Consider the following 16,061-nt stretch of genomic DNA (forward strand, 5'->3'; position numbering starts at 1 on the left):
CTATTCCTTTTATTAGGCATTTTGCATGCTTTCTCTGCTATGGTACATCCCCAAATGTTATTAGAAGTTCTGTCTTAGAAATAGGAACTTTTGTGAAACTTTTGCATTATAATACATAAACACGTGTCATTCAAACTTAAGAAACTGCTCATACATTTTATCAAAATTTGTACATAATTCATGTTAAACACTTGAATTCTGTTAATACTGAAGGATTTAATGATCTAATTCCAGTGTACACCTTTCTGAAATTATGCATTTTGTAACCCTTGGTCTTCTCCCTGTTTTGTAAGATTCTCTTTAATTATTCTGTTAAAAGTCTGGCTTCTTACTAACCTACATCGTAGTTTCCGCAATAGTCCATACACTAAGGTAAATATTTTCCAAGTTGGAAGAATAGAGGGGTCAATGCAGAGTGAACTTCTCTTAGTTGAATTTTCCATTTAAAAATAAAAGGCTGCTTTATGATAAGCAGAGATATCAGTACTTTTTAAAAGTTATTCTTTAAACAAAATTCCTTTGTGCTGAGTATGAATGATATTTTTCAGTCCAGACTTTTCTGCTAAGCTCAGTCCTTACTCATAAGTCATTCCTTTACTCTGGGGGGAAAAAAAACCCAAACCCAAATAAATAAACAAACAAACAACTGCACTTACTCTACTCTCACCAGTTTCAAGTGAATGAAAGTAAATTAGTCCATAGGGTTGATGTTTCCCTGCGGATTTAAGAAATTGGTGCCCTCTGTGGAGGGCTGCTATTTTGAGAGCTAAAGAGGGAAAAAAATAAGAGTATAATAATGCAGGAAAGCCTGCTGTTGTGCTTAGGTAATAAAAACTCTTGTATGTGTGATGAAAAAAATGAGATGAAAAGCACAAGAAAACAAGTATGCTTTGAAATATTTGTCCTTGACTTTCTTGAAACTGTACTTTTAATAAGTATAATTTTTCTGTTATACTGAATGATAAATGTAATTTTAACTACTTTTGATATAGAATTTAATGTTGCTGTTGGAAAATGAAACATTATTATGTTTAGAATTAGTATTTAAACTCCTGAGAACATCCCACATAATAATTTAACTTTTTATTTACATGTATTCCTCCCAGTTGTAATCTTTAATATTTGTACTCTTGACTTTTTTGTCATTGATTGGTTTTCCCCTTTTTTCTTTGTCACTGCTACCTCTATTTCTGCAGGAACAAGTAGGTTATTGGTAAGTATTTCAACTAAATCAGACTTTACAAAGTTTTGCCTTAGTGAGGATGACTTTTTTTTTTTTTTTAATACCCTCACTTACTTTGGTAAAAACTTTGTAGACAACAGACCAATTGTCTGTAAATGCTGTGCTTTCTCAGGTCTCCATTATCGCCTTGTTTGTGTAGTAGAGTAATAGTTTTCAGATTCTCCGAGAGACTTTTGTCTTCTGCATGCTTTCAAGCAGCATCATTATCTGTGCTGTCTTCTAAGATGCTGCCTTCTCCTGGGGCTTGCGCCTTTGTTCCTGTCTGCTGCGTTTCAAGTGCAGTGTTTACTTGTCTCTCCCATTTCTTTTTTTCGTAAGACCTCGTATACATTTTGGCCAGTTTGCTCAGAAGACTTCTCTGCGTCCAGCAAGATGCTCTGTTTCACGTGTTCAGTTTCGTCATCCTTGTCAACCATAATTCAGCCGTTTTCACATCATTCCTCTTCCCTTTTAACTATCATTAAATATACTGTCAGCATGGTATAACCACCCTCTCCTCTCTTATTATCATGCTTCATGTAATTTTAATCAGATTTGTTGCATTGTACAGTACAAGTTTTCAAGATATTTACGCCTGTGTATCTTCAAAAAGTAGGACTTCATTCTTTCTTCTGATCTTGGAGCAGCTCCTCCTGTACTTCCTTTTAGATGATGTGAATTCTAATGGCAGCTTTTTCTTTAGCCCTAATATATTTTTGAAAGTAGTGACTTTATTGACAGCGTGAGGAAGGGGAGGGGAGTGTAGACAAACTGGTTCCCTGCACTTAAAAATTTGTAGTTGTCTTGCCAAATTACCCAGTTACTCCAGAAGAGCCTACTTCTGGCAGTAGAACACTGTTATCCTGTCTGTCTTCCCCAGCTTTCATTGTGAAATGATGAGTGGAAAGACCTTTTTCAGGTGTTTGAGTAAAATATTGCTCCAGGCAATGAGAGAAAATTGAGGGAGTAGGAAAGTTAAGGAAGAAAGAAAAAAATACATTTATAGGTTCAGCAGAGACTAGGAATGCGAGAGAAGAATTCTTCCTCCTTGAACTGTGATAGGTGAGTTAAGAAGAAAAAAGCAATGGGAATATGTAATATCTCTAAGAGTTTTAAGGCATTTCATTTGCATAAGGTTTTCAGTCCTCCAAGCTGACTTGCAGCGAGTTATTTGTCATCATCTGGTAATGCAAGAACTAAGCTTGTTTGACAGGTTAATCTTGCCTGCCGTGTGTGGCCGTGTGTAAATAAAATACATTTGTGCCCCAAACCGTTGACCATGCTTTCTGGCTACTTGCTTTCCGAATAAGATATTTGATTCGGCTCCAAAATGTGTCCAGCCTGGCTTAACTGCGTATTCAGACAACTTTGTTGTCCTTCGCACAGCTCCACAAGATTTCTCCAAAGTGGCAAGAGCCCCGCTTGTGTGCAGAAGCCTCTGAAATGGTGATAGGGCTAGTTTCTTCCCATACTACTGGTGTTACTCTGCTAATGTGGCTATAAGGGGATCTTGCTCTTATCTCTGCTTGCCAGAGATGTGACGATGAATAGATGAGAGAGAGTAAAAGTTTCTTTCTTTTGTTGCCCTTGATTCAGATTTTGAAAGGGAGTCATCACACCTATATGAAAGAGAGAGAGAAAGTGGATTCTCTTGGGTTCTCTCCCCTGGCCCCCTCCCTTGGGAAAGATGCTATGGAAATTAATGGTGTTTTTCTGGGGAATAAGTTAAGTGGAGGTTTTGGTCGCTAGTTGAAAATATACTTCTTAAATGTAGTAAGCTAAAATCTAAAATCATTTGGATTTAGGGTGTGGGTGGAGCCATTTTTACATGAAAACTGAGGCTTGCTCTTACCTTTAAATCTACCAAACGCAACTCCCAACCTAAGTTTATATTCACATTTGTCTGTCTTCAGCTGGTTCTGTTCCATTGAGAAGCTTGTGGCATGCATCTGTGCTGGGAGGAGTGACATGTCTGAAATGCAGTTAATAAAGTAGTACATTAAAAGAGTGAATTAATAGCTTACAAGTCACTTTAAAAACTGTTCTTGTTTATGTGCTTGTCAGTTTGAAAGTGCAAAGACTCTAGGAGTTTGGATGAAGGAGACTTGAGCTGTCTCTCATCTACGTTGACTACTGATCCCTATGGATGATGGCATGGGGGGGTAACACCGACCACAAACACAGGTGGAGCTAAGAAGGTCTTTCCTCCTCCCTTTGTTGGGTGCTTACACCAGTCTAAAATGTCACTCTTAAAAAGCTATTCCTCTAATAGCAGCTGTTCTTATTTTTGTATTAAGAGGTGAAATCAATCTTTCCACAGGTCTTTCCCACCTGTAACTTCATCTTCTGGTTTGCAAGATATTTTAGCATGGGGCTTTTTTTCTGTCTTTAAATGGTTGTATTTATTGTTCTTCAGTTTCTAAAAATGTGCAGCTGTCAATTATAATCATCATCACATGTTACTTTCACATTGGTATTAGACACCTGAAGCTGTACAGTTGGTACAGGCTTTATGAATAAGAAAATGTGTCTTGTTCAATTTCTCTTCTTCATTCTGTACTGCGTTGTTTTTCAGTGATTGCTACTGAAGAGCTCACTTTCCCAATTACTGAGATGAAGGGAGCTAAAGAAGTTACGTAGTAAGATTCTGTCTTTCTTAAGTTTTTGCTTAAGAGATGAAGTATTATCCAAACATATCTTCTCTAATTATTCCATGGGCTCCTTAACTAAACTAAGTTTCAGGTTTGTTTTTATTCCCCTTTTTATATATCTCCCCTTTCCCACTGGGTGCTGTGGGAGCTTTAAATCAGAAAATACAAGAGAAAAATCCCTTGTTTCCCTCAAGGGATTCACAAGTGTGTTTACTTCAGTTTTATGGCTCAAAAGCGGGGAAGAAAACCCCTCTAGATTATGAGCACAAAATCAGTAAGTGCTGAGAAGAAGAAATTATTTGTGCTTATCCTGGTTCAGTTTTCTAGTAAAGGCAGAGTTTGGAACGTTTGTATTGTGTTCCTTATTTCTGCTTGATTTTCTATTCTCTCCCAAATTGAGGGGAGTATTTCTTTATTTCTTTTCATCTCCAGAAGTCTTTCTAGATGGTGCTGTGTTCTCCCGGCTTAGGCTATTGACAGCATAAGGAGGGATGGGAACTAGAGAACTAGATGTATCTTTTCACCAAGACACCTTCTCCCTTAATAAAAAACTTCTGTACATAAGATGGCAAACTTTCTCTGAGTAGCCACTTGTACTGGGAGCTACAGCACCTAGAAATTCTCCTGTAGAGGGTTCCCTGGGAATTGGTAATGCTCTTTGCTCTTTTTTCTTTTACCTTCTCGCTTAAGGACGTTTTTAAAATGTCAGTTCTCTGTTCTTGAATTTAGTGTGAAGTAATCGTCATATTCTCTTTGATGGTAAAGGTAAAGTTGCCAGGTAAGATGTTAGCTGTATTAAAGCAATATGCTTTCATGTACATAGCTTCATGGTTTTGAACTTAAGGAATTACTCATTCTGTCTTTCCATTTCAGCTGTCTGTGGAGAAGAGAAGAGAGAATTCTGTGGGCACATAACTCTGATAGACCACATAGTCTTTACTGGAGCTTTTTTTTGTTGTCTTTAAGTTTTACAAATTAGTTTACAGAAGAAGGGAGTAACAGGAGTTTGACTTGATGAGGATTGTTGTTACTTCACTGAGAATTTGAATTATTTCCGTCTATTTGTCTGCTGTTCTTACACTCTTACTTCATAGAAAAAGACGAAGGGCACACGTTTTCCAGTGTGAACATGTTTTTTATATTGAAGACAGTTACCGACTGTTTTCCATGTCTACTGAACGCATAAGAAGTAATCAACCTTTTTTGTAAGTGAAGGCTGCCAGATTAGGGATAAGGGAAGATTTTTCTAACTCCCTAGGAATAGCTGATCAGCATTGTAGGTTGTCTAGGATGTCTGTAAAATCTTTCACTAGTTGATTTTTAAGGGCAGATTAAATCCTCTAAGTATGTTTAACCCAGTTTCCCAGTATGGGATAGACTTGGTGATCTCTTGAGGTCCTTTCTACCATGTTTCTCTGATTATGTGAGGTCTTTTCTGTTTCTTGGGGGGAGGGGATTATTTGTGTTGTTTTGTTTTAGCATCATTATGCAGACTTTATTTGTGTGACAGTAATCTTGCATACCACCCTCATACCATCATATTTACTGGATGCTGTGCTTCCAGATTGTCTATACCTATTTTTCTAAGTACCAAAGAACAAGTGCAAATACGCAAGTAACATTTGTCAGGCTTATTATTGTCAAATACATTTTAGAGAAGTATGTATATGCAAGGATTTCTCTTTTCTTATGGCTTCTTTAAATGTAAACCAAGATGGATGATCCATCTTATTTGAAAACACAAGGATACAAAATCTTAAAATACTAATATGTTGCATACTTATTTTAAAAGAACAGCTGGTCTCATTATACTTTCAGTTTGGTTTTGGCAATGTTCCAGTTGATATGTTTTCTGCCAAAAGGTTACTCTGATCAGGCTGATGCAGTCTTTTGCATTGGTGCAGGTTTTGTTCGTGGTTATTTCTTGCTACAACTGTTTAATATTGACCAAAAGGATCATCCATTCTTCTGTTCAAGTCTAATACCACTTTATCGTGTTTCCGTTACGTGCAGTTCTGTGACACTCTGCACTGCATTGTCTGGAAGCTCTTAGTTCTTTTTTTTTTCCCACCACAGAGTAGATATTCCAGGAATGAGTGCCAACATGATTTTGCAAAAAATTATAGAGGTCCAGGAGTTTGTTACTTGTTGGATGGTTTTTGTTTGCTTCGCTGTGCACTGAACTGCAAGTTAAACAGTCTGATGTTTGCAAAGTAAGGTAAACACAGTAAGATATCAATAAGAGGCTGAAATTGGTACGGATAGAGTGAGTGGCCACCCATCGACCTGTCCCTGTGGATAGCTTCCAAGCCTGCCAGAGATGAAAGTTACGAGTTCGGTACATGGATGTGAGAGAAGATGGGATTTCTTGGCTAACTGGAGGTTCATTTGCAAAAGACGGCGGAGTCTGAAGAAAGTGATGTATTCAAGAGAGAATGAGAGAGAGAATTTACCTCTGAATATTTAAGTCCTGCTACTTACGCAGGGTTAGTTATTTCAAACTTTCTGTGCCACCTTGGGATTTTCTAGTAGCTGTACTGCAACTTTCTGTTCTGTTTCTCTTTTCTTGTAATTGTATGTTTTTCCAGGATTATGGTTTTAAGTAACGTGGTACTTTCAGTATTGTAGTCAGGGTTGCAAAACCAGATGATAGGAGCTTGTAAGAATCTGTCTTCCTGCCTCTTAAGCATGCAGTTGTAAAAGTCAGCTAGAGGCATGCACTTGCTCAGTTTTGGTGCTCAGTTCTTTCCTGCTGTATGGAAAGAGAATGGGGTGAGAGGTGGTTCTTCCCCTGACTTAGGTTGTATCACAGGCAAAGTCCGCTCTACTATGGGAGAAGGAAGGACAGCTTTGCAGTGATGTGCTGACAAACAGTGACAACCCTAATACAAAAATGATAGTTCTTCATCTAGGATGAGGATAAGGGATGTTGTGAAACCAACACCTTCATAAGAGCTGGATTTTTACCTAGAACTATACATTACCTCTTGTACTGTCCTTGTAAAGAGAGTAAGAAAGTAGTTAATTGAGTTTTGTGGTTTTTAGAGGACACTTCACGTGATGCCACCTCATCTGATGACTACTTCCACTTTGTTGTCCAAATGTCTGTGAATGCATTGTTTATCTGCAAAACTCAGTAAAATAAGTCATGTAGAGAGCAAGTTATTGTTGACCTGCTGCTGATTGTTAAAGTCATGTGAAACTTTCTTCAAGTTATCGGAATTGTTCCTTGAGACTGGTGGTAAAAACAAACATAGGCTATAAATGTTGTTAGCCTGCTGGGCAGTGGTACAATAGAGTCTTTGTTCTTACGGAGCACTTAATTGTAAAGTGGGTCATGAAACTATTGCCTTCTGATTTGAGGAAAGGTGGGAAAATACCAGCTTTTTTAAAGGACCTTTAACTGGCTTGTGGACAGTGTTGATTGTTCACTTATTTATATTTTTCAAATACAGTTAAAAATAAAGGACATGTTGTGTCTACAGTCAAAATAACTTGTTCTTTGCGGTTACTAAAGGAGTTGGAAATGGTAATTTCCTTCACATAAAACACACTCTGCATCTCTTGGGGAAGATGGCTAAATCCAGGAGCTGGTTATTGCAGCAGAACATTGTGAAGGAATGAGAAGTCAGATTTCACTTGTATTTGAAAAATGTTTCAGCAAGTGTTGCGAGCTCAAGGCTCTTTTTCTGCTGTTATGCTAGTTTCTGGCATGCAGCTGATGCAGGTCACTGGAAAAACATCTTTTCCACAAAGATACCTTTACCACTGGCAGCTACATTGGTCCATAAGGCTTAGTTAAGTGTGATGTCCTCTGCTTCTTGGATTCTTCAGTGTACTGTTCTGCATGCTGAGTAGAGCTACAGCAGTCGGATATCCCAGACTTGCTGTGGCAGGAGTATATTTGTAGTTGTTTAACTATTACCTTCAGATCCCCCTTGACACTGGACAAACCACAAGATACTGTATTGTTAAAATACTTACTATATTGCTAGAATGCAGACTGTTTACTAGGTTTAGGGGCAGGAACACGGTAGTATAAGCGCATTCAGCTGAATAGGTGGATAATCAGAAAGATTTTTCACAGCTGTCTATCTTTAAGCATGGTTTTAAGTAAAAGCATTATTATCATCACCATTATTATTTACCCAAATTCTCCCTACTCTTTTATTTGGATTTAAGTATTCTCTCCAAGCATTCCTGGGATATATACCTTCTAAATAACACTGTTAACTTTAGCAGTGGTTCCAAAGACCTATTGATGGTTTTCCCTGCCCCCTGTCACTCCCAATTAGATGTGCTGATGACCCTAGGGAATAAGCTAGAAGGGTTCTGTCCAGAAAGCAAGAGGAAACCTGTTAATGACTGTCCTAGTGCTTAACTAGCCATGAACATAAACGTTAACTTGCTGTAATGCAAACACTCCCTTCTGTCACAGCAGGACTCAGTCTGCAGCGTTTAAAGAAGTTACGTGCTTTTTCACATCAAGATATGTTGTCAACTATACCTTATAGAAGCGTATAAATGAGAATAATGCGTGGGTCTTAGTAGGTTTTGACTAGACTTAAGAGTAATCAGCTGCATTAAGCTGATAAAGGTTGAGAGAAAATTTACCCTGGGTCAGTTTTTGAAGAAAACTGTAACAAAACAGTTATGGGTGGTGTTTGGAGGACTGAGATACTAATTTCGATTTTAGTCATATTGAGATGCAGCCTGGGGGGAGGAGGCTACATAGTGGCTGAAGGGTCACTGACGAAGCTTTCTACAAGCAAATTAATCCTTTCAACTTGTTTTTTTTCCAAAAATACGCGATTGGCTGTTGTATGCTTATTAACCTGTGGTTATAACTGGTGTTTGTAAAGATGTGAGTTGGGGGAGGAGGATTAAAAATAAGGAGAGAAGAGCAATATTTAAATTGAAGTGCAAGACTGACACAAGAAGAAATAGATATGAACTGCTTATGACTAAAATGGGAAGAATCAGAACTGTACTTCATCTCAGGAAGTGGTTTCCAGTACATGTTCAGCTGCTGCTCAGAGTTCCTCATTGTTACCAGTTGTCTGTTTTGACTTGCTTCCTATCAGCTGCACTAAAAAAAATAAAAATCATTGTCTTGATAAATGAAATGCATTTTTTCTATCAAGTGCTAATGCTTCAGGTTAATTGCTTGATCTACATCTGGATAATAATTAACAGGAAAGATCAAAATTCTCAGGCATCAGTAATTTGAAAGTGCAGCATCAAGTCGCTTGTCACCCTTGACTGACTCGGTTTATTACAGACTCCCAAGGTTAGAAGTACAAAAGCAAGGGGCAACAAACTAAAACATGTGGGAGCAGGCCCAGAGGTGGATGTTGGTGGAAGGTGCAGTGGCCATTTATACATGCCTGCATCATTACTGTTCACCAGCATCAAAGAAAAACTTGCTCCTTTGCACTGAGCATGGATTTAGATATTTTTGCTGTATGTTGTCCTGTAGGTATACTCCTTAACAGCTGTTACGCATCAAGATCCCTGTTGGTGGCTTTTTGTCTCTCACTTGTGTGTTAATTATTCAGCAGATCAGAATCAGTCAGACTTTTCTGTGGGCTGTAAAGCTTGTCCAGCCAATCTCGTCCTTTAACTGGAAGACTGCTGTCTTTGGTAATGACATAAATTAAAGTATTAAGCAGTTTTGTCATGGACTATTATGCAGTTGCATCACAATCCAGACTGTCTTAATTATTCTTTACCTCATATTGCCTCAGGCTGTGACCTCACAAGCTAAACAAGGTCATGCTTGGCTAGGATGAGAGAAGTCAAACAAATTCAGCGCTACAGGAAATATTAGTGATTCAGTAGGTGAGGCGACACCCCTGAGTTAATGTTTTCCCTGTGCCCCATACTGGTAAAAGATGCTGCAGCTTGCATGATGAGATGTAAAACTGAGATCTTTTGTTAAAGTTCCAATGCTATTCCTGGTAAAAGTGCAGATGTTAACTCAGGGCTCCTGCCCAAGTTCAGATTTTAATGGCTATGTTCTCTATACATTTCTAATTTCTGTTTTGGTAGAGTCACATTATCCTCTTGCACTTGTCTTAAACTGTTCTTAGAGTTGTTGGGAAACTTTGTGTTCCAGAGGTGGTGGTGACATGTTTACAATTGGCAACAGATCAATTTGCAGAAACAATGGTCCATTTTGAGATCTTTTGAAATCAAGGGAATTACATTCATTTAAGAAATGTCAGGTCAAAACTGAAAAGCTGCCAGATTTTTTTTTTTCTTTCTTTCTTTTAATGTGTGCAGAATACGTGGGGTTTTTTTTGCTTGAATATACATATTTGCAACACAGTTGAATGTACTCATGCTTACATATTTTTATTTTCCATAGGATTCAAGTGCCCTGTATGTTCAAAATTTGTATCTTCCGATGAAATGGATTTACATCTTGTGATGTGTTTGACAAAACCAAGGATAACCTACAATGGTAAGAAAGAAGTAAGCTGCTAATTATTTATTCGTTTTAAACATTAGAGTGACAATAATTCCTTATTTAGTAAAATACTCTGGTAACTAATTCAGTGGACTCAGAAATGGTATATATTTTTTGCTTGTTTATTTTTTTCAAAATAATTCCTAACAGCTTGGTCCTTTTTTATACTGTCTGCCAATATAATTTACACTGTTGACTTGTTCTACAAATATATAATTATTCTTATTTGAGTTTGTGTATTCCATTTTTTTTGGCCACAAGATCAGATATTGGTTAGTGTCCTTTTAGTTCCCGCTTGAGATATGTGTAGTTTAAACGTCCTCTCATCTAATGACATCAAATAGTGAGGTAGGTCAATCAAGTCTCCTTCTGGTGACATTATTAAGGGCTGTTACTTGACATATTGTGCATTTGCACCTTATTCAAGAAAATTACCCTTTCTTGAAGGAGCCAAAGAACTTTCTCCTTCTTCAGCTGATTGTGTATGTGATACTTCGTAAGGACTGGTAGATATGTATTTCTCACCTTCATTTTTTTGTGGGTTTAGTGAGACTTTTGCCAATGTCAAATGAATCACGTGTTGTAGCTCTGGTTTTTCCCCATACCACTAAGCCCTCCTTCTAGGCAACCTTTGATGCAAGGCAAACAGGAGTTTTGCCACTGTTGGGATTAAACCTTTCTATTGGCATGGCTTAGACTGACAGTTCTATGGCAAACACACAAAAAGGTTTCAGAGAACTAGGAATTAAAAAAATCTTACTGAAATCTTAGTGCATGCTTTGGCAGAGCTTCCCTACCATCAGGAAGTCTTACAGTGCCTCCTGAATGAGCTTATTGCTCACCAGCCATCAGATGTGGAATATGTGAGAACAGAATGCAATTAGAAATAAATTGTAAAGGAGACGAAGTCGGATTGTTTTTGGAGGTGCAGAGGTCACAAGTGGCATCAGGGAAAAATCTGATTCAATGTAAGGTACAAATGCCGTATAATGAGGGTGGTCAAACACAGTAGCAGGCACTTGAAGAGGTGGTGCAACCTCCATCCTTGGACGTGATTAGAAATTGACTGAACACAGCTCTGAGCAACTTAGTCTGGATATCTTTTTTTTAATTGGAACAAGTCTTGAAGGGTGGTTGGGCCCACCTTATTCTTTGTCTAGACAGCAATAATGCTTGGCCTTAGTCACAAAAACAATTTGAAATCATATACTTACAGTTGTGAAATCGATTTCAAAGCACAGCACTCAGGAAAAGCAAATACTGTTTTCTCCTGGTGTTGCCATACATGTATTTGAGAAGATTGACTTCATCTGACAGAGAGGTCTTTGTTTCTCTTTGTTTTGCCTTTTGTAAATTAGGACTAAGTATTTTCCAAGATAAGTTGTTAGAAATCTGTGTACTGAGCGATGCTGAACATCAAGGAGAAGCAGGCTAGTTGCCTCAGTCAGGGCGGGATAATGCACTTGGGATCAGTTAGGGTAGAGCAGGAGGAGGCAAGTTGGCAGAGAGCAAGCTCTGGCGGTAATCCAGCTGATGGGATGTCCACAAGTTATGAGTTGACTGACTGAAATCCTTTGCCCCTGCTGCTCCCTACATGTACATATGAGCGCACTCAGTTGACTAACTTTTTCCAAAGAAACAGCAATTACATAACGTAACCTCTTATTATTGTTTGTGATGTTCATTTGTATCACAACAGTGCCATATTCAACCTTTTTTTTTGTTTGTTTGTTTTTTTCCTCCTGTATTGTTTCTCTCAGGTGGCACACTGGTGGTTGGAGTTCCTTTGGGCCATCTTGTTACCTTTGCACAGTCCCTTAAGTCAACAAACTTCCATATAAATGAGCAGAAGTAAAATCTGTGAGTGGCACCTGAAGCCACTCTCTGGATAATCTGCAACATGACAAAAGCAGTTGTGGACAATAAAATATGAGTTACTCCCAGCAACTTGTCGTTTCTGAATTTAGGAGTGTGTCTGCTGTATAGAGAGCCTCAGAAACTCATTCTAGGAAATGGTTATATAAGCTTGAAAGGAGAAAACTACTAAATTACATAGGCTGGTTTGAGAGAGACACTTACTTAGAAGTATGGTCTCGTTCTCATAAACACTTAATAGAAGTGTGCATTGATCCTTGTAACTGCAGTTGGTTAGCTCCTGGAGTTGTGGACTAAATCTTAAATTATAGCCTATAGCTGGTTACGTAAATTACTGCAGTACAAAGCAATTGAGGATATGGCTTCAGAGTTGTGCAGCGCTCAGTTGTTACTTTGTGGTATGATTGTGATCCCTTTAATGAGGCTAACGAAAGAGAATTAACTAGCAGATTAGTAGCTTAATGCTGCCATGATTACAGGCCCAGAAATTACATATGAATGTCTATATGCATGTGGTTTTTTTTCTTGTATATTTTGCTGTTTGCCCTGATGAGGAGATCAGTGATGCCTTTTTGTCATAAGTCATAAGCCATAAGAAGGGCATCTCAAGTTTTGCTTGAGAGAAGAAAAGATGCCGCTATCAACTTTTGATACCTTCTTCTAAAATGGAAGGCATCTCTTTATGCTGTACTTTCTCATTGTTATCTTGGCCTTATGTCAGACATACTGAAATAGAGCCAAGTAGGCATTATTTGCTTGTGTTGGTCACTGGTGGTTTCCCAGTCCTATTAGCACTAGCAGGAAAAATACTTTTTTTTTTTTTTTTTTTTTTTTTTTTCCTCCTTCCCCTCACTTTGGTTTCTCTCTGAATTTTGTGTTGCAAGTAGCTGAAGGGAGCCTTAGGCTTTGCAGGTGGTGAGATGTTTAAAAATTGAGCTGTTGGACTGAACTGTGCTTGTGTCTAGTTCTGTTTTAGATGCATTTCCTCATGATACTGTAAATGTATTAGTTGTCTTTCTAAGAAACAACAGGGAGCAAATTGTATGTATTTTGTCATTCTGAGAAGACAAACCTTCTTTCTTTTAAAATGTGAGTCTGAGGCATACAGTCTTCCCCAGAAAAATGTTATAAGACTGTTTAGATGTGATTTGAAGTTTAAAAGAAATTAATGAGTCCTCCCGACCAATCTCTAATTGCTTTCTGAGCTACCTTTGTGCATTGCATTTGGCAGTTGGAAGGGTCAGTGAACTGCAAACTCTGGCAGCTGTCTGATTTAGACATGTTTTCTGAAAGAGAGTGGTCACAAATTTGTCCCAGTTCTATGCTGGAAGTTGTGCTGATTTTCATATAAATAAATCAGTACATTTTATTAGCCTTATTCTTTCAAAATCATGTGACTTGCCTGCAACAGAGATCTCATTGCTTACTCAATTTGGCATGTAAAAAGAGCTCTTTCTTTTTTCTCTGGAACTTTGTTCCAAGTATCTCTTAAACTACTTGTGGTGCTCATACATGAACCAATATATATGCATTTTGATACAAAAGCTGGTTAAATGAATGGAATTGTGCAAAAACATTGTGGTGTTTGGTGTTACTGTCTTAAATAGTCTTGCTTTTTTTAGCAATTAAAAACTCCCTTCATACTGTTACTTGCTGAGCTGCTGAAAAGCCAGAGTAGGTCCCATGCACTGGTTAGCCACAGGTTGCTAAAAGCCAGTTTTATGAAGAAAGTGGGTTACTTGCTAGTTGACAAATTTTTTTGAACACCACTGCTAAAATATTATATGGCTATACCTATTCCTTTGAGCTTCTCCAAAGTCTTAAATGAGGCCCCTTGCACCATCTCATTCACATTTGCAGGGAGCCCACTCAGGGAATACTCTGCCCAAGATGTTGCTTATAAGGCAGCCCTGTGTATTTGGTCAGGCAGGGGCAGTTACTCAAATAACTCAGTGCTTTGGAAGCAACTTGCCTTTAGCTCCTTGCTGATGATTCAACCTATCTGGTGAAGTTTAGGTTTTGAATATGATTATTGTTCATTTTGTGTTGTTACAGTATCGAGGCTTTTTTTCATTGGAAGGTGCGTTATAAAAATTGAGGATACACTGGAGAGACTTGTGTCTTTAGGGGCACTAGTTTTAGGTGCTTTGCAACAAATGCAACAGATTCCTCCTGAAGAAACCTTGCAGTTAGTTCTAAAGTAATTCTGGTTTTAATTTTAAAATTCCTTTGTTTGTTTCTCGGAACACTTTGTAAGACTTTATTATTATTATTATTGAAGGGGCCCTCTGAGAGCAGGGACTAGCAGCCTGGCACCTGGCCAGATGGGGAAGCCAGTGACCCCCGAGAGCTGGGGAGAGCCAGTCAGCTCACTGGACTGGTTGGCCGGCTCGGTGAGCCGGCCTGTCCTCTTTCAAAAGTTTTCATTGAATTAGCACATTCCTGTGGAATATTTTAGGTTTCATCAAGTCAGCACTTTGTGTTGGAACGCTGTGCTACTGGAAACTTTCTAAGCGGGTCTCCTTAAAGCCGCTTGCTCAGGGGTGGTGCCGCTTTCACTCACACCGCTCTGCATTTAATTCAGATACACCAGTGGGTCTGATTATTGGCTAGCATATTTACTGAAGTTCATTTTACGGGGAAAAGCTTTTGCTAGTGTAATTTCAGAGAGGGAGAGCATGAGACATGCAGTGCATGAGCTGCTGGAGACTTTTTCCTTACTCAAGGTAATGACTTTGCAATTATTCTTTTTAAATTAGAATAAGTGAATTTTTAGCCTTATGACACCAAAAAAGAGCAGGGGATCAAACATCACAGATAGCAGGGATTACATATATGATTTTATATTTAAAGTTTTATCCAGCTCTGTTTTGAATGGAGGATTAGTATGTGGAAAGACTGTTACAGACAGAATATTGAAAATTAAGGTAGATGTACTGGAAGGAAAACATGAGTGAAACTTGATGTGCTCTTCCTGTCCGGCAATGTACTTTGTCTTCTGGGGTGTTCAAATCTAACACCATGCACAGCTCGCCAAATATTCCTGTGCCATCTAACTAAATTCAAAGTGACTTGGGCCAGAACGGCACAACTGATTTAGATTAGCAAGGATGCAAAGCAGGGTTTTGTCATGAAATTTAAATACACTGTTTATTCCAAATCAGTTTGAGGTATTGGGTTTTGTCTTGTGAGGAAAGAGAAATGCTGGTACTGCTGCATGCTGAGGCCTGCATGTGAGTGAGTGTCAGAATCCTGAGCTAGAATCTGTAGGAGCAATAATCCTGCTAGAGGAGTTGTTGACATCTAAATGACAGTCATAACATATGCATTTTGATCAAAAGTAGAGACTTGAAGATTGGCATGAGTCACCTAAAGGACTAAAAATATTTTGGAAACATTCTTTGTGAATGGGACTGACCTAATTTTTTCTAACACCAGTTATAAGCTTTGCTGATTGGTAGCTGTTGCAACATCTTCAGGTAAAGCTATTTGTGCTAGAACTTATTCAGTTTATATTGCCCAGTAGAAGGGAAGCAAAATAGCACACCTTACCCTAACGTTTGGATGACCAAAAGACATGATTCTGGCAGTTCTGCCCACTGCAGTGACTTGATTTCCTTGGTGACTTCTGTGCACAAAAAAAGGGAAAGTATTTTATTCAGCAGGGCTGATGCTGTAAACTGTTTTGACTGATGCACTCAAAACTTCAGTCTGGAATGAAGAGAATTGCTAACTTCAAGTTCACTTCTCTGCCAGGGTTCCTGAGATCATAGCTTAAAAGACCTTGCAAAAGGGCATCTTGCCAGTCTGCCTGGAAAAGCTTAAGCCTTCCTCCCTGTCC

General features: G+C 38.4%; 1 protein-coding gene across 1 annotated transcript in view; it reads left to right on the forward strand.

Annotated features, from left to right (window-relative positions):
- Positions 1–16,061, forward strand: part of ZNRF2 (zinc and ring finger 2) — a gene marked incomplete at its 5' end in the record, with an annotated part of 56,449 nt that overhangs the window by 23,197 nt on the left and 17,191 nt on the right. The window contains one exon of the mRNA XM_082312774.1: positions 10,244–10,339. Within this exon, the coding sequence (XP_082168900.1) occupies positions 10,244–10,339 (96 nt within the window). The remainder of the gene's footprint in view (positions 1–10,243; positions 10,340–16,061) is intronic.

This window comes from Platalea leucorodia (assembly GCF_965183815.1).
Source record: "Platalea leucorodia genome assembly, chromosome: 1".
Classification (NCBI taxonomy): Eukaryota; Metazoa; Chordata; class Aves; order Pelecaniformes; family Threskiornithidae; genus Platalea; species Platalea leucorodia.